Below are 19831 nucleotides of genomic sequence, written 5' to 3' on the forward strand. Positions count from 1 at the left end.
TTGTTAGCCACGGTTGAGCCACCTTCCCCGTTTTATTTTTACACCAGACAGGGATGTACAATTGTTGAAGTTCATCCATGTGATCTTGAAATGTTTGCCATTGCCTACCCACTGTCAACCCTTCAAGTATCATTTGCCAGTCAATTCTGGCCAATTCACACCTCATACCATCCAAGTTACCTTTCCTTAAGTTCAGGACCCTAGTTTCCGAATTAACTGTGTCACTCTCCATCTTAATAAAGAATTCTATCAAATTATGGTCACTCTTCCCCAAGGGGCCTCGCACAACAAGTTTGCTAATTAGTCATTTCTCATGACACATCGCCCAGTCTAGGATGGCCAGCTCTCTAGTTGGTTCCTCGACATATTGGTCTAGAAAACCGTCCCTAATACACTCCAGGAAATCCTCCTCCACCGCATTGCTACCAGTTTGGTTAGCCCAATCAATATGTAGATTAAAGTCACCCATGATAACTGCTGTACCTTTATTGCACGCATCCCTAATTTCTTGTTTGATGCTGCCCCCAACCTCACTACTACTGTTTAGTGGCTGTACACAACTCCCACTAGCGTTTTCTGCCCTTTGGTATTCCGCAGCTCCACCCATACCGATTCCACATCATCCAAGCTAATGTCCTTCCTTACTATTGCATTAATTTCTTCTTTAACCAGCAATGCCACCCTGCCTCCTTTTCCTTTCTGTCTATCCTTCCTAAATGTTGAATACCCCTGGATGTTGAGTTCCTAACCTTGGTCACCCTGGAACCATGTCTCCGTGATGCCAATTACATCATAACCGTTAACTGCTATCTGCGCAGTTAATTCGTCCACCTTATTCCGAATACTCCTCGCATTGAGGAACAGAGCCTTCAGCCTTGTCTTTCTAACACACTTTGCCCCTTCAGAATTTTGCTGTAATGTGGCCCTTTTTGCTTTTTGCTTTAGGTTTATTTGCCCTCCACTTTTACTTTTCTTCTTTGTATCTTTTGCTTCTGCCCCCATTCTACTTCCCTCTGTCTCCCTGCATAGGTTCCCATCCTCCTGCCATATTAGTTTAACTCCTGCTCAACAGCACTAGCAAACACGCCCCCTCGGACATTGGTTCCGGTCCTGCCCAGGTGCAGACCGTCCGGCTTGGACTGGTCCCACCTCCCCCAGAACCGGTTCCAATGTCCCAGGAATTTGAATCCCTCCCTTCTGCACCACTCCTCAAGCCACGTATTCATCTGAGCTATCCTGCGATTCCTACTCTGACTATCACGTGGCACTGGTAGCAATCCTGAGATTACTACTTTTGAGGTCCTACGTTTTAATTTCGCTCCTAGCTCACTAAATTCGTCTTGTAGGACCTCATCCCATTTTTTACCGATATCATTGGTACCTATATGCACCACGAGAACTGGCTGTTCACCCTCCCTTTTCAAAATGTCCTGCACCTGCTCCGAGACATCCTTGACCCTTGCACCAGGGAGGCAACATACCATCCTGGAGTCTCGGTTGCGACCGCAGAAACGTCTATCTATTCCCCGTACAATAGAATCTCATACCACTATAGCTCTCCCACTCTTTTTCCTGCCCTCCTCTGCAGCAGAGCCACCCACAGTGCCATGAACTTGGCTGCTGCTGCTGTCCCCTGATGAGTCATCCCCCTCAACAGTACCCAAAGCGGTGTATCTGTTTTGCAGGGGGATGACCGCAGGGGACACCTGCACTACCTTCATTGCACTGCTCTTCCTGTTGGTTACCCATTTCCTATCTGGCTGTGTATCTTATTCCTGCAGTAAAACCAACTCACTCAATGTGATACTCACGTCATTCTCAGCATCGTGGATGCTCCAGAGTGAATCCACCCGCAGCTCCAGTGCCGCAATACGGTCTGTCAGGAGCTGCAGGCAGATGCATTTCCTGCACATGTAGTCGTCAGGGACACTGGAAGCGTCCCTGACTTCCCACATATTACAGGAGGAGCATAACACCTGTCCAAGCTCTCCTGCCATGACTTAACCCTTAGATTAACTTAATTTATCAACAATAATGCTAAATGTTACTTACTGATAAAGAAAAGAAAAAGAAAAACTACTTACCAATCACCAGCCAATCACTTACCCCCTTGGCTGTGACGTCATCTTTCGATTTCTTTCTACTTTTTTGCTTTCTCACTCTGATGCAGCTGCACCGGCTGGCCTCTTGTAAGCCTCGGCGATCTCCCGCTCCGCCTCCCGACACGACGCTGCTGCTTCCCGGACTGACGGGCCTCTTGTAGACCTCAGCGATCTCCCGCTCCGCCTCCCAACACGACGTGCTGCTCCCCGGACTGATGGGTCTCTTGTAGGCCTCAGCGATCTCCCGTCTCCGCCTCCCGACAGAGCCTACAGTATGGTTGAGAAAGAAGCATTAGCATGCGTATGCAGAGTTAAGAAAATGCACCCCAATACCTACTTGGATTCTGGTTCGAGCTCAAAACCGACCACAGGCCGCTCATTTCGCTGTTCTCAGAAAGCAAAGGTATTCATACCAATGCTTCGTCCTGCATCCAAAGATGGGCACTAACGTTATCTGCGTATGACTATGTAAGTCGCTACAGACCAGGCACTGAGAACTATGCTGATGCCCTCAGTTGGCTACCATGGAAATGGCGCAACCCGCAGACTTGCTTCTTGTAATGGATGCTTTTGAGAGCGAGGGGTTACCCGTCACGGCTCGCCAGATCAGTACCTGGACTAGCCAGGACCCTGTGCTATCATTAGTAAAAAGCTGCGTCCTCAATGGGAGCTGGTCGGCAGTTCCTGGGGAAATGCAAGACGAAATTAAGCCGTTCCACCGACGCAAGGATGAAATATCTATCCATTCGGACTGTCTCCTATGGGGGAATCGTGTAGTTTTGCCAAAAAAAAAGGCAGGGAAACATTTATACGCGACCTTCACAGAGCCGACCCAGGCATAATCATGATAAAGGCTATCACCAGGTCGCACGTTTGGTGGCTCGGCATTGACTCGGAATTGGAGTCATGCGTACACCATTGTAACACTTGCTCACAGTTAAGCAATGCACCCAAGGGAAACCCCACTGAGTCTGTGGTCACGGCCCTCCAAACTGTGGTCCAGGGTCCACGTAGATTTCGCTGGCCCCTCTCTAGGAAAGATGTTCCTAGTAGCAGTGGACGCTTACTCTTAAATGGATTGAATGTATAATATGTCGTTATGTACGTCCACTGTCACCATTGAAAGCCTCCGGGCCATGTTCGCCACCCATGGTTTGCCCGACGTCCTTGTTAGTGACAATGGACCATGTTTCACCAACTCGGAATTCAACGAGTTCATGACCCACAATGGCATCAAACATGTCAGATTTGCGCCATTTAAGCCCGCATCCAATAGTCAAGAGGAACGGGCAGTCCAAACCATCAAGCAGAGCTTGAAACGTGTGACAGACGGTTCCCTGCAGACCCGGTTATCTCAGATCCAGCTCAGCTACCGCACACAACCCCACTCGCTTACCTGGGTTCCCCCTGCAGAATTGCTAATGAAGAGAGCACTCAGGCGATCAACCCGGGAACGCAGAGCCCCGGATCGCCTCAACTTGTAAATAACTTGTATCTAAGACTTTCAGGGGCAATGATGTTATGTATGTAAACATTACCAATGTGTAAGACTTGCCACCAGGGGGCGCACCTGTGGTAGACCCAAGGGCCACCTGCACACCCCGCGCAAGCAGGTATAAAAGGCAGTCTACCATGCTGCTTCCTCACTCTGGAGTTACATTAAAGAGACCAAGGTCACAACAGTTTGAACTTACAATATACAGTCTTGTGGCGTTGTTCTGAACATAACAGTTTCCCTATAAGGGACTGAACTGGTTTCTGAAATGACAGACTCACTTTTAGAGCATGCTGTTCATGCTGCAATGATCCTTTGGCTACGTTACAGTGGGCCCTCGTGCCGGGACGAACACCACTAGGACAGCGTTGCACACTGCATTTAGCGCTGTGCTAATGTTAATCTTCTCAATCTTCCTTGCTGCCATGCTCCACCTCACAGTTGACAAGCTCTCCACTGGAATGGAACTGAACTACAGAACCAGTGGGAAGCTGTTCAACCTTCGCCGTCTCCAGGCCAGGTCCAAGATCACTCCAATCTCTGTCGTCGAGCTACAGTACGCGGACGACGCCTGCGTCTGTGCACACACAGTAGCTGAACTCCAGGACATAGTCAACGTATTTACTGAGGCATATGAAAGCATGGACCTTATGCTAAACATCAGTAAGACAAAGGTCCTCCACCAGCCTGTTCTCAAAGCACTGCCCCCCAGACATCAATATCCATGGCGCGGCTCTGGACAACGTGGACCACTTCCCTTATCTCGGGAGCCTCCTTTCAACAAGAGCAGGCATTGACGACGAGATCCAACCTTGCCGCCAGTGCGCCAGTGCAGCCTTCGGCCGCCTGAGGAAAAAAGTGTTTGAAGACCAGGCCCTCAAAACTCAACCAAGCTCATGGTCTACAGGGCCGTAGTAATACCTGCCCTCCTGTATGGCTCAGAGACGTGGGCCATGTACAGTAGGCATCTCAAGTCGCTGAAGAAATACCACCAATGCTGTCTCTGCAAGATCCTACAAATCCCCTGGGAAGACAGACACACAAACATTAGCGTCCTCGTCCAGGCCAACATCTCCAGCATTGAAGCACTGACCACACTTGATCAGCTATGCTAGGCAGGCCACATAGTTCGCATGCCAGACACGAGACTCCCAAAGCAAGCGCTCTACCTGGAACTCGTCCACGGCAAACGAGCCAAAGGTGGGCACCCTCAAAGAACACCCTCAAAGCCTCCCTGATAAAGTGCGACATTCCTGCTGACACTGGGAGTCCCTGGCCAAAGATCGCCCTAAGTGCATCCGGGAGGGCGCTGAGCTCCTCGAGTATCGTTGCCGAGAGCATGCAGAAATCAAGCGCAGGCAGCAGAAGGAGCATGCGGCAAACCAGGCTCCCCGCCTACCCTTCCCTTCAACCTGTCCCACCTGTGACAGAGACTGTGGTTCTTGTATTGGACTGTACAGCCACCTAAGAACTCATGCTAGGGGTGAAAGCAAGTCTTCCTCGATTCCGAGGGACTGCCTATGATGATGATGAATGTTAATTAGTCCGTAGTGCCAATTTTTCCATCCTGCCCACACCACCATCGGATTTTTAGCCCAGAAACATAGAGTACAAATGCCAGGAAGTCATGCTAAACCAATTTAAAACACTAGTGTGGCCCCATTTGGAGTATTGTGCCCAAATCTGGGCACCACAATTTAGAAAAGGTATGAAGGCTTTGGAGAGGTACAGAAGAGATTTACTGGAATGGTTCCAGGGATGAGGGATTACAGTTACATGGATAGACTGGAGAAAGTGGGGTTGTTCTCCTTGTCGCAGAGAAGACTACGAGGAAATTTGATTGAGGTGTTTAAAATCATGAAGGGTTTAGTAGAGTAAATAAAAAGAAACAATTTCCAATGGCTGAAGGGTTGATAACCAAAGAACCAGAGGTGACATCAGGAAAAACCTTTTTACACAACAAGCGGTTATGATTTGGAATGCACTGCCTTTTGGGCTAGTGGATAAAGACTCTATAGTAGCCTCCAATAAGGAATTGGATAAATACTTGAAGGAGAAAAAATTACAGGGGTATAGGGAAAGAGCAAGGGAGTGGGACTTAGTGGATTGCTTTTCGAAAGAGCCGACAGAAACTCTGGGCCAAATGGCCTCCTTCTGTGCTGTACCATTCTATGGTTTGTGACACTGGTATTCAGCTTTATGTTGTCAAATTTTTCATCCAGTCGATAAATTTGCTACTAATGTTATGTTCCTTTTTTCCAGGTTATGATTTTGTTGTGCAGCCAACAAAGTTTCATCTGCTGTCATGTTGATTACTGCCACCCTCGTTGTTACCAGCATCACAGCCGATCTTGTGCTCGGCTTGTGCGGGCAATCAAACTCCTCTATGGAGACACAGTGGATTCAGTCCGAGATGATGACACTGCAAGCAAAATAGGCTTGAGGGCCAAGAAATCAAAGGAGGTACTTATCATTCTGCAGCTCTTAACTTTTAGATGAATAGGTTCTGCCGAACACTGCCTCTTATGCCTAACTTCCTTATTTTTAATTATGCCCTCTGACATTTGAACCCATTATAATACTACACAGTTTGTTGGATTACTTTTGTCTCAATTCCGATCACATGTGCAGTTTGAAGGAGTGCTACATTTTTGGAGGTGCCACTCGTTTTCTTATTCTGGTGGTTCAGGTGGACGTTAAAGAGTCTATAGCAGTACTCGAATAGGGACAGGTGTCTTGGCCAAGATTTCGCTTTCAAAAACCCCATCAAAAACATTAACTGGTCACTCATTTCAGTACTGTTTATGTGACTTTACTGTGTGCAAAATAATTAATTCTATGTGATGCACTTTGGAATGTTTCTGAGAGATCTGAGGCTCTATATAAATGCAAACTCTTTTTAATCTTGAAAATTATAATTAAGTCATCTTGAAATCTGTTCTTTTTCAAAGAACCAAAAGCCCAATTTCTGTAATCTTTGCTCATGCTCTATTTTCGCCACCATTGGGCGCTGTTTTTTTGGCGTCTGCTGATTTTTTTTGAGCAATCATGATTTTGCTCAAAGTTTCTACGCCGATGGCGACTGTCAGCGGCGGTTTTTTGTACGCAAGATGTTTTTGGTGCAGGTCTGGTTGAAAACTGATTTCCGCGCCGTTTATGGCCCTTTAACTGAATTTGGCCATCCACGATATTTTTCAGCTCGGCGCACACTGGCCAAAAGCGCTGCAAAAAAGACCCATCGGTTAAGTTAAGGAATCGGCACGGCACACGAGAGGGCAGGAGCGGGGCAATAAGAATACAAAATAAAATACTTTTTTTTCACAGGGAACTCTTTTTAGAGCAAGGGAAGAAGATTTCTGGGCCGAAAGGACTGCTCCCCCCGCTGCAATCCCGGGCCAAAGGACTGCTACCCCCCGCTGGACCCACTGCAATCCCAGGCCGAATGGCCCTCTCCGCTCCCCCTGCGAGTTGAAGTTCAGAAGCAGGAGGGCCATTTGGCCCGGGATTGCAGCGGGTCCAGCCGGGGGCTGGTGGGAGAATTGGCCTCGGGTCCAGCCGGGGGAGAGGTCCTTTATGGCCCTTTCGGCAATGGTGGGGTAGCAGTCTTTTCGGGGGAAAGGGCTTCAGCTTGCTTCAGCGTCTCTGGTTGCCCTGGCAACTTCAGCTTTTTGCGCATGCCGAGAGAATTTTTAGCGCAGACTTGAAGCTCCGTCCCCCAGACTAACTTCGAAGAGCGCTGCGCTAAATTCAAATATTTCTTTGCCGAAAGTCCCGATTTTTTTTTTTCTGGCGCAAATGTACATAAAAAAATCATAAGTTAACATGTGCGGGTGCCAAAAATCCAGCAAGTGGAAAATAGGGGCCCTAGAATCACCTTTGTGACTCAATTCTTTACCTACTGATCAGGTGACCAGTACTGCACACACTGTTCAAGTTGGGATCTGACTAATACCATATGCAATAACCATGCAACCTCCATCCATCTGCTGATGCAACCCAGTACCTTTGTTGTCTTTTCACTGCAGCTAAGCACTGTGCTTTTTCAGGTTAGCATGCTGTACCACTGTTCCATTTAATGCACGTTCTGTCTTTTTGGTTTTTGCTCCCATATTATACTTCTGTCATACTATTATGTTACTGTTATGCTATTGGCCCAGCTACCTAAAAGTTTTAAATTGTTCAGAATCTAGATCCAAGACATCTTCTACTTCTACCCTATGGATTATGCCTGCGTTGTTACTAAAAACTAGGGATAACTTCAACAATCCTGTGCTTTAGGTGGGGCAGCCTCGCTCAACAGGGGCACGGTTTGGAAAATTGGTGCCTCAGTGTTTTAACTCTATCTCTGACCCACACTCTTGTTGAGCAAAGCTTCTCTTTACAAGGGCTATATTGCTGACTGTATCCTTAGATGTAAAACACAAGCCAGAGAGGCTTTGTTTCAAGTGTTTGGGCACTCCTTTTTTTTAAGCATCCACAATATTGACAGAATGGTTTGTCCTGAGGGACTCTCCCTTTATTTATGTTTTTTTGGAGGAGCAACAAAAGGTTTGCCAGCTAGGTCACATTGCAACAGAGACAGAGTATACTTTCTGGCTGTACCCTCACAACCACATGTAAAAGCAGAGGCACACATACAAGAGGAGTTCTGCCTGAGATTCTCCTATTCTCCAGGGAGGTAGTGACAAAGCTGTGCCATTTGATGCAAATTTACCAGCAGCTAACATGTTGGCACTGGCATGTGTACCCTCAAGTTCTCTGCCTCTGCCTCCAAGCAGGTTGCAATGAGGCATGTGTCCTGGAATGGAAAACTAGGCAAAGCTCCTAGTTTCAGCTTACTCAGAACCATCTCTACATTGTTAGCCATCACATAGGGAGTTTGAATGTTGCACTCCTCCTTCCTTTGACCAAATACTCAGTTTCACACCACCACGATTATTGTGCCAGTCACTGGGTATTGCCAAACAAATGTGGTTACCCAAACTAGACCAGCCATATAAATGTTGTGGACTGTGTACTGGAGTGGTTCAGAAGCTGAATATTCTGTAGGATATTCAAGAAAGGAGGGAGAGAGAAAATAGGGAACTGCAGGCCAGTTACCCTGACAGCAGTCATTGGGAAAATGTTAGAATTCATTATTAAAGAAGTGGTAGCAGGGCACTTAGAAAATCATAATATGATTAGGCAGAGTCAACATGGTTTTATTTATGAAAGGGAAATTGTGTATGACAAATCAATTAGAGGTTTTGAGGATGTAACTAGCAGGGTAGATAAAGGGGAACCAGTGGATGTAGTGTATTTTCAAAAGGCATTCGATAAGGTGGCACATGAAAGGTTGTTGCACAAAATTAGGGTTCATGGGCTTGGGGGTAATATAGAGGATAGAGTAGATAGAGGATTGGTTAAAGGACAGAAAACAGAGTGTAGGAATAAACAGGTAATTTTCAGGTGGCAGGCTTATATTAGTGGGGTGCCGCAAGGATCAGTACTAGGGCCTCAGCTATTTACAATCTATATGAAGGGACCAAGTGTAATGTATTCAATTTTGCTGATGATACAAAGCTAAGAGGGAAAGTAAGCTGTGAGGAGGATGCAAAGAATCTGAAAAAGGGATATAGATGGGTTAAGTGATAATGCAAAAAGGTGGCAGATAATGTGCGGAAATATGAAATAATCAACTTTGGTAGGAAGAATAGAAAAGCATAATATTAAAAGATGAGAGTCTAGTAAATTTTGGTAGGAAGAATAGAAAAACTGAATATTTTTTAAATGGTGAGAAACTATTAAAAGTTTGTTTTCAGAGGGATTTTGGTGTCACCCGAAACACGAAAAGTTAACATGCAGGTACAGCAAGCAGTTGAGAAGGCAAATGGTATGTTAGCCTTTATTGGAAGGGGGTTGGAGTACAAGAGTAATGGAAGTCTTGTTGCAATTGTACAAGGCTTTGATGAAACCACACCTGGAGTACTGTGTACAGTTTGGTCTCCTTACCTAAGAAAGGATATACTTGCCTTGGAGGTGGGTGCAACAAAGGTTCACTAGATTGATTCCTGGGATTAGAGGGTTGTCCTATGAAGAGAGATTGAGTAGAATGGGCCTATATTCTCTGGAGTTTAGAAGAACGAGAGGTGATCTCATTGAAACATATAATATTTTGAGAGTGCTTGACAGGTTAGATGCTGAGAGGCTGTTTCCCCTGGCTGGAGAGTCTAGAACTAGGGGGCATAGTCTTAGGACAGAGATGAAGAGACATTTCTTTAATCAGAGGGTTGTGAATCTTTGGAATTATCTAACCCATAGGGCTGTGAATGCTCAGCCGTTGAGTATATTCAATCTGAGATCAATAGATATTTGGACTGAAAGGGAATCAAGGGATATGGGGATCTGGCGGGAAAGTGGAGTTGAGGTCGAAGATCACCCATGATATTGAATTGCGAAGCAGGTTAAAGGGTCCATAAGGCCTACTCCTATTCCTTATGATCTTATGGGAGTGGCTGATTCACAATGCCTCTCTACCACCTACAAGGCACAAGTCAAGAGTCAAGAATATTTTCCACTTGCCTGGATGGGTGTAGCTGCAACAATATTCAAGAACCTTGACATCATCCAGGTAATGCAGTCCACTTGATCGACACCTCATCCACTAGCCTAAACGTCCACTCCCTCCACCATTGGTGCACAGTGACTGCAGTGTGTGCTATCTACAGAATGCACTGCATCGGCTCGTCAAGGCTTCTTTGACTCAAACCTGCATCCTCCACCAAGAGTAGCAGGTGCATGGGAACACCATTACCTCTAAGTTTTCATCCAAGTCACACACCATTCTGACCTGGACATAAATCGCTGTTACTAAATCGTGGAATTCCCTATCTAACCGCATTTTGGTGCACCTTCACTGCATGGACTACATGAAGAGGAAGGCCTGCCACCACCTTCTTGAGAACAACTAGGGCAGGGCAATAAATGACGGCCTTAACAGCGATGTTCACATCCAGCGAATTACTAATAGAAAAAAAACACAGCCTTACCTAGGCTGAAATATTGCTTAAATTATTGGAAGCCTTTGCAAGGACCACCAAGATTTTTATCCCCAAATACTCAAATTTAAGTTGCTGCATACCATTTAATTTTATCCATTATCTTCAATGCTGCTTACATACAGTTTTCCACTTTCTCCCCCCAGTGAACTCCTAACACCAGGCCCACTATAGGCCACAAGCTTGCCGATATATGAATACAACCGGCCCCACATAATCAGGCAGTATCAGTGCACACACAAAGAGCACCTAATTACTACCCAGTAGGATAGCCTACCCTGATGTCTCTTTAACCCATACTTCTACTCCTCCACCTGTTTTATTGTGCTCGTGTTATTTGCTAGCTCTCTGCTCTGAGATTTTAATCTCCCAGTCTATTATATTTAAAACGTGTCACTTTTCCTTCCAATTCCACAAACTTATTCCATATGCTGTCTGTATTAGTTTAGTTTTGTATTAGTTTAGTGTTTCCTGCTCTATTTTATTATTTCTCCTCTCTCTTTTGCCCTTTGTTTTGCTTTTTGCCATAACATTTACTTGTAAGCACTTTCTATTGGGTCCCTAAATCTCTCTTTATTTTCATTGTCAAGCTCAATGTCACAACCTGTGATATATTCTTACGACATCACTAAGAAGCACACACACAGATGGCTCTTAACAGGTCTTGCCACATGATCCTTTATTATTTACATCAATAGTTGCAGTACATCAGTAGTCCACTAGATGGAGCAATAATCCACTATGGGGAGCTCTATTACACAACCAAATTTGGAGCATCTCTGACAGTCTCTAACTCTCAAGTTACTCATACACGTACAACCACTACGACCTCTCTCCCACTCCTTAGACTAACTTAACCATTTTTTTCTCAATATCCTCAACCTTTGCTATGGCAGACAAATCATCGTCATATTAGCTTTGATTTTGACTCTTAACATTGACCACCTCTACCTTTGCCAATCTGCCACTGAAAACCTTATCTATATGCCCCTGTCATTTCCAAATTTGACAATTCCAATGCTCTCTTGGTTGACTTCTCATCCTCCATAAACTTCAACTCATCCAAAACGCTTCTGCCTGTATTCTAACTTGTACCAAGTTCCACTGGCCCATCACTTCTGCCCTTGCAGTCCCCTAGCGAATCAAATTTATAATTCTGATCCTCATGTTTTAATGCTCTCCAATGGCCCCACCTCGCCCCTCCCTATTTCTGTTACTTCCTCCAGCTTTACAACCCCCACCCCCCCCAAGAACTTTCTGTTCCTCTAATGACTGCATCTTACTCACCCACCTCAATTTGCTCAACAATTGGTGGCCGTACCTTCAACTGCCTATACCCCATGCACTAGAATTCCATCTCCAAACTCCTCGGGCCCGAATTTGGTGAACCTAATGCCGGCTGCACTCGGCGGTCTCCCTGTTTTTTTGGCGCTCTTCCCTCCAAGTGAGTTTGGTGAGGCTCTCACGCCGGTGGGGAGAGAAGACTGCTGGGGAGCATCCGCTGATGTACGCCGGTGTGCAACATCGACAAAAGTCCTCCCGCCCCCTCCCTCCCGCAATTGGTCTGGGCGGTCCTCCGCTCCAACAGCAGAAAAGACCACCGCTTGGAGGCAGGTCTTACCTGACGGTAGGTATGAAAACTTGCAAGAAAAAGTTAGTGAAATGGTTTGCTTTTATTTATTTTGCAGCGATTTTGTTTGAAAACATCCTCTGAAGGATTTGTAATGGTTTGTTTTTCATTTGTTGAAGATTTTTTTCCCGTTTCCCCCCCTCCCTGGGTCTAACTCTAGCCTTGGCTTTTTCCGCCCAGAATATGACCTACCGCCCGCTGCTGCTCAGAATCTACGTGTAACGCCCATTTTTTTCGCTGGGCGTTTTTTATCCATTTTTTTAAAATCAAACTACCGCCCAAAGTACCGTCAGGATCTTAGCGGTCTTTTCAACGGTAACTGGGTGGAACTTAGGTTTGACCAAACTCAGGCACCTCATGTTCTCTTCCTTCTCCTCATTTAAGACCCTCGATAAAACCCACGTCTTTGACCAAGCTTTTGAACACCCTCCTTAATTGCTTGTTCTTTGGCTCAGTGTCCATTTTTTTCCTTATGCAGCTTTGAAGCACCTCGGGATGTTTTTCTACATTAAGGACGCTATTTAAATACAAGTTGTTGTTCAAAGAACTGGCCACTTATTGCACCATAAACTATTGTAGATTGCAGGTCAGTTGTTTCTACCGGTGGAAGGGATTTAAAGATAGAGCTACGTGGGCTGGATAAAAATGAGAAAGCGACACAAATTTAACCTGAAAGCTGCAGGTTGGACAGAAGTTACACCTTCATCCCTCTTTCCTTCCCGAATATCAATTGCATTTTATTGTCTTTTTATTTGTAGGTAGAGAAGCAATCCATTAATAGGTTGTTCGGTGTTAGTAAATAAAGAATGGACCACTTATCAGCACTCAGTTTCCAGTTGGGGGTGTTCTGTGATAGTATGCAGGTTTTCTACTCTCCTTCCTCAGTATTAGGCAAAAGATAACAGCATAAACATCTTTGTGACTTTTCCCCTCTAATTGGATCCATCCTTTTAAATTTCATTTATATGCAATTTCTGGTCCCATCACTTGTATGCTGGCTACATCCATCCAAAGCTGTATCTGAAGCTATGTAAAGCACACTGTGGCAAATGGGTGAAAACAGCACAGTTCCATTTGACTAAGTCTAAAACCCAGCAATAATCACTCATGCTTAAGCCATGCCAAAAGTAGAAATTCTAGACTATTACCGTAAACTATTTGTTACGAAATGCAATTAAAGATTTATTGATTCTCTTTTCTTCTCCAGTGCTCTGAGAAGTCATGCCTGCGTACACCTTCTTTGAAAAAAAGAATACCTGTTACAAGTTTGGAAGGGAAAAAGGATTCTGGAATGTTGAAATACATTAGGACTCAGGTACAGTTATAAAATTACAAACTGCTTTTGTTTTTATTCTGGGGCTAAAATATGATGCATGTCGTAATCATTCCCATTCATCATTTCAAGGTATAATAATTGGTCCAGCTTTACCATTCAGAAAATATCCCCAGCAGTAATAATCCACCGCAATTTCCAGTGTCAAGCTAATTAGAATATTTGAGCATAGCTCCAAGCATTAATAACACCATTCCTTCGGAGCTCAACCTTTGAAATGCAGGCACTGGAGTGCTATGGCAGGATTTAAAGTCCTGCAACATCTTAAAGGGATAGTCATTTACCATGTTAGGTTATGATGTAGAGGATCGTTAAAAATGTCTTTGAGTTCTACAAGAGAGAAGAGACCACCAAGTTCTCCATGGCAACATTGAAAATGGTGCTAGTGCAAGTCAGCCAGAGGAGGAAAGTGGAAGAAGTTTTGTGACCTTTGAGGTCAGGCAAGGTAAGAGGAAACAGCTACACCTTCCAAGAACACATCTCAATTGACATCATTACTGAAGGCTCTGTGGTAGAGGCCATAAAGGTAGCATGTATTTCTTCTTTCGATGCTCAGATTGTAACTATAGAGGAGTAAGGTGCCACAATGAGAAGGAGGTCGTCCAACCTCCAAGGGATTGGAGTTAGGTTGCAGACAAGCATCACATGGGTGACAAGACTACTCTGATCTCATTCATACCATTATGTCTGTTCGATCTGGATCAGTGGTGATGCAGAGAAAGTGCCCAGTCTAGTGGCAAAGCAGGGAAGGGTATGTATGATACTGCTCTTTCAGAATGGCAATTCCTGCACATCCTCCAGCCAGCCTCCGACAATGTCAGCAAATGTGGCTGAAAAGATACAAGGCCAGACCGCTCATGCAGTAGCACAAGAACTCCATCCTGTAGCTGCTCCATCTCAGTACCTAGCTATCATGTGATGAAGGCCATCTCAGTCCCAAGAGACTCCTCTTGAAATGCAGCAGCCAGTTACCTCACAAACTTCAGACACCAGACAGCACCTAGGAGAAGCACAGGGCCACATGTAAGATGTCACACATCACACAGTGGCAGCAAGGAGAAGCAACAGAAGCGATTAACATTAATGTTTTGGTTGCAATCACATTCCTATGCACACAGCAAGGTTTGCAAGTTGGCATGAATGGGAGCTGTGTCATTTGATGCACAGAGAAAGAATGAGAAGGACAAAAATATACAGAGGAGGGACTATAAATGCAGTGGTTAGCTGTATGGCATGCAATGGGTTGCTCTCTGTATCCTCTTGAGACTTCTGTTCTTTTTCATGATCACTTTGATAACTGTGGGATCATTTGAGGCGGGTTATTTGCAAGGCAAATTTGTGCAGTATACAGCATCATAATTCTTGAGCACTTAGCTAAACTGATGTGCAGCATGTTTCCAGATGGATCGAGGTTCTGAAAGCTTTCTTTCAATATTCCAACAGTATGCTCAATGATAACTCTGGTGAGATGGATGGACCTCGTTATAGAGTTGCCCAGCTGGTGTTATTGGAAAGCACACAAGCGTTATCAACCATGCTTATGGAGGATAGCCTTAATCTCCCAGAGAGTTGCCTTTCTGGCTAAAACACTTGAAGTTTGATGGAATCCCTTAAGATAGAAACATAGAAAATAGGTGCAGGAATAGGCCAGTCGGCCCTTCGAGCCTTCACCACCATTCAATAAGATCATGGCTGATCATTCACCTCAGTAACCCTTTCCTGCTTTCTCTTCATACCTCTTGATCTCTTTAGCAGTAAGGCCCACATCTAACTCCCTCTTGAATATATCCAATATACTGGCATCAACAACTCTGTGCGGTAGGGAATTCCACATGTTAACAACTCTCTGAGTGAAGAAGTTTCTCCTCATCTCAGTCCTAAATGGCTTACCCCTTATCCTTAGACTCTGTCCCCTGGTTCTGGGCTTCTCCAACATCGGGAACATTCTTCCTGCATCTAACCTGTCCAGTCCCGTCAAAATTTTATATGTTTCTATGAGATCCCCTCTCATCCTTCTATACTCCAGTGAATAAAGACCCAGTCGATCCAGTCTCTCCTCATATGTCAGTCCAGCCATCCCGGAAATCAGTCTGGTGAACTTTCGCTGCACTCCTTCAATAGCAAGAACGTCCTTCCTCAGATTAGGAGACCAAAACTGAACACAATATTCCAGGTGAGGCCTCACCAAGGCCCTGTACAACTGCAGTAAGACCTCCCTGCTCCTATACTCAAAACCCCTAGCTATGAAGGCCAACATACCATTCTTCACCGCCTGCTGTACCTGTATGCCAACTTTCAATGACTGATGTACCATGACACCCAGGTCTCGTTGCACCTCCCCTTTTCCTAATCTGCTGCCATTCAGATAATATTCTGCCTTCGTGTTTTTGCCCCAAAGTGGATAACCTCACATTTATCCACATTATACTGCATCTGCCATGCATTTGCCCACTAACCTAACCTGTCCAATTCATCCTGCAGCCTCTTAGCATCCTCCTCACAGTTCACACCGCCACCCAGTTTAGTGTCATCTGCAAACTTAGAGATATTACACTCAATTCCTTCATCTAAATAATTAATGTATATTGTAAATAGCTGCGGCACCCCATTAGTCACTGCCTGCCATTCTGAAAAGGACCCATTTATCCCGACTCTCAGCTTCCTGTCTGCCAACCAGTTCTCTATCCACGTCAGTACATTACCCCCAATACCATGTGCTTTAATTTTGCACACTAATCTCTTGTGTGGGACCTTGTCAAAAGCCTTTTGAAAGTCCAAATACACCATATCCACTGGTTCTCCCTTGTTCACTCTACTAGTTACATTCTCAAAAAATTCCAGAAGATTTGTTGAGCATGATTTCCCTTTCATAAATCCATGTTGACTTGGACCGATCCTGTCACTGCTTTCCAAATGCGCTGTTATTTCATCTTTAATAATTGATTCCAACATTTTCCTTACTACTGATGTCAGGCTAACCTGTCTATAATTACCCGTTTTCTCTCTCCCTCCTTTTTTAAAAAGTGGTGTTACATTAGCTACCCTCCAGTCCATAGGAACTGATCCAGAGTTGATAGACTGTTGGAAAATGATCACCAATGCATCCACTATTTTTGGGGCCACTTCCTTAAGTACTCTGGGATGCAGACCATCAGGCCCCAGGGATTTATCGGCCTTCGATCCCATCAATTTCCTTAACACAATTTCCCGCCTAATAAGGATATCCTTCAGTTCCTCCTTCTCACTAGACCCTCGGTCCCCTAGTACTTCCGGAAGGTTATTTGTGTCTTCCTTCGTGAAGACAGAACCAAAGTATTTGTTCAACTGGTCTGCCATTTCTTTGTTCCCCATTATAAATTCACCTGAATCTGACTGCAAGGGACCAACGTTTGTCTTCACTAATCTTTTTCTCTTCACATATCTATAGAAGCTTTTGCAGTCAGTTTTTATGTTCCCGGCAAGCTTCCTCTCATACTCTATTTTCCCCCTCCTAATTAAACCCTTTGCCCTCCTCTGCTGGATTCTAAATTTCTCCCAGTCCTCAGGTTTGCTGCTTTTTCTGGCCAATTTATATGCCTCTTCCTTGGATTTAACATTATTCTTAATTTCCCTTGTTAGCCACGGTTGAGCCACCTTCCCCGTTTTATTTTTACTCCTGACAGGGATGTACAATTGTTAAAGTTCATCCATGTGATCTTTAAATGTTTGCCATTGCCTATCCACCATCCACCCTCTAAGTATCATTTGCCAGTCTATTCTAGCCAGTTCACGTCTCATACCATCGAAGTTACCTTTCCTTAAGTTCAGGACCCTAGTCTCTGATGAAAGGATCATGGCAGTTCTCAGAAAAGTGAGCATTCAACTCATTCCAGGTGCGAGCTTGGCTCAGGGATAGCACTTCCACCTCTCAGTCAGAAAGTTGTGAGTTCAAGCCCCACACTAGAAGTTGATAAAATTTATAGATGATACCAAACTCGGAGGAGCAGTGGAATCAAAGGATGTAGCCAGCAATTTCAGAATAAAGTAACAAAGTATGTGAGTGGGCTGAACAATGGTAAATAAAATGTAATACTGACAAATGTAAAGAACTACACATATTAAGGACAAACAGGTGACTTTCATACTCTGTGAAGTGTGCTGAAATAGCTAAGGATGAAGTTGACAGAAACTTAGTACTCTTAGTAGATTTAACACTCAACATATTCAACCAATGCAGAGCTGCAATCGAGAAAGTCAATAAGATTTTGAACTTGTGTTAGCTGTGGCTCAGTGTGTAGAACTCTCGTCTCTTGAGTCAGAAGGTTGTGAGTTCAAGTCCCACTCCAGAGACTTGAAAAAAAATCTAGGCTGACACTCTAGTGCAGTACTGAGGAAGTGCTGCACTGTCAGAGGTGCCTTGCCACTGGACTAAGACCTAGCTCCGTTAAGCCCATGTGGTGTCTGGTGTGCAACGGCCACCACACGTTAAAAAAATCCACGCACAGACATCTTCCACCCTTCAACATGTAGTTCGGGACCTGGAATATTAAGTCCTTCATTGAAACACCTGTGAACTCATCCCTTTTTGGCATGGAAGGAAGTCATCCTCGATACGAGGGACCGCCTATGATGATAATGATTCTTTTTGATGAGACGTTAAACCGAGGCCTTGTCTACTGTCTCAGGTGGGCGTAAAAGATCCCATTGCTCAATCAACATAACAAAAACAGATTATCTGGTCATTATAACATTGCTGTTTGTGTGACCTTGCTGTGCACAAATTGGCTGCTGCGTTTTCTACAGCACAACAGTGACTACACTTCAAAAGTACTTAATTGGCTGTAAAACACTATAGAAATGCAAGTATTTCTTTTTTTAATTACATAGCCTAAAAACAGTAAAATACAAGTCAGAGGAAGTGATGATCAAACTGTATAGTGCACAGACCATGTCTTGAGTAACGTATCCAATTCTGGTTCCCATAAAACAAAGGAAATGTTGTTGAGAGCGTTGTAAGTGCGTGAACAGAGTAGAGAAATTGAATTGGCCGATGTCACAGCAGCAGTTCTCAATGAAAAGATCTAGAAAGGGTCAGAGGCCAGTGAGGGGGGTCCAAGTGGAACAAAAATTCTTTAGGTGGGAGAAAGGGTCTGCGAATCCTGGTCAAAGAAGTGGGCATGGGGGCGAAGACAACGGGAGAAGAGCTCAGCGTCATGCCGAGCTCAAAATTCATTGAGGTGGAGGGGTAAGGGAATGAAGCTGAGGCCTTTGCTGAGGACTGATCATTCAGGGTCAGAAAGGGGAAGGTCAGAGAGGATAGTGAAAACATGGCAAGAGTGTAACTAGAAGGAGAGATGGAGGTCAGAGCTAAGTGAAGGAGAAGACGAATCCGGAGGGCATTGATATCCAAGAGTTGTTGAAGTTTGAGATCCTTGATACCTGAAAGGAAGAAAAAAATGTTTTTGTTAATGCGCTAGATGAGGCGTAGGATGAAATGGAAATGCAGGCCAGGCCAACTTTGAGATTGAGTGAGTGGTGCTGCTGAGAGAGAGGTCGAGAGTGTGCATGTGGCAACACATGGCGTTGAGCGTGAATCTTGGGATGTGGTGAATGCAGTGGTTTGAGGAATGCAGAATATCTTGGAGATATCTGTAATTGTGCCCAAACCCGGGAGGTCCGATTTCAGGGAGGGTGGGTGAGGTTGACGAGGGGACAGGGAAGAAGGTAAGCTTGAGTCGGGAGGAAATACTCCTGATCCACCTGTCCCATAGGCAATGCTGTAAAGGCATTTAGCTTTGCCACGAAGGAGTCCTCGCCTCCCTTTAGCTGCCGGGTTTCCTGAGGCCCTGGAAACCTAGCCGACTAGGGTTGAATCTGAAAGATGGGTTAAATATGAGGCACAAGACCTCGATATAAAACCGGAAGTGGGTGGGTTGGGATCGGGTTTGAGATTTAAAAAATTTTAACATCCCACCTGACCCCCAAACCACCTGTTTTTTGTGGTTTAAATTACTGCCATTATGTCTGCAACATAATCTAGTTTACAATTCTATTTGATGCCTCCCCATTTGTTTTGTAGGTGATGAGCCTGTCTCCAGCCCCACTGTCTTTGTTGATCAAAGCTGCGCCTATACTGACTGAAGACATGTATGGTGACATACAGCCTGCAGCTTGGGAGCTTCTCCTCAGTGTGGATGAACACATGGCTGCTGCAGCTGGTAATAAACGTCTAATTGTGACACATAATAACATATT

The 19831-nt window shown here is 44.8% G+C and overlaps 1 protein-coding gene across 8 annotated transcripts in view; it reads left to right on the plus strand.

The window, feature by feature from the left end:
- LOC139260001 (protein unc-80 homolog) overlaps window positions 1-19831 on the plus strand; it is a 501022-nt gene that overhangs the window by 308676 nt on the left and 172515 nt on the right. For all 8 annotated transcript variants that reach the window (XM_070876044.1, XM_070876038.1, XM_070876039.1 and 5 more), the window contains 3 exons: window positions 5860-6060; window positions 13472-13579; window positions 19656-19794. In XM_070876044.1, the coding sequence (XP_070732145.1) occupies window positions 5860-6060; window positions 13472-13579; window positions 19656-19794 (448 nt within the window). The remainder of the gene's footprint in view (window positions 1-5859; window positions 6061-13471; window positions 13580-19655; window positions 19795-19831) is intronic.

Source organism: Pristiophorus japonicus, chromosome 3, assembly GCF_044704955.1.
Source record: "Pristiophorus japonicus isolate sPriJap1 chromosome 3, sPriJap1.hap1, whole genome shotgun sequence".
Classification (NCBI taxonomy): Eukaryota; Metazoa; Chordata; class Chondrichthyes; family Pristiophoridae; genus Pristiophorus; species Pristiophorus japonicus.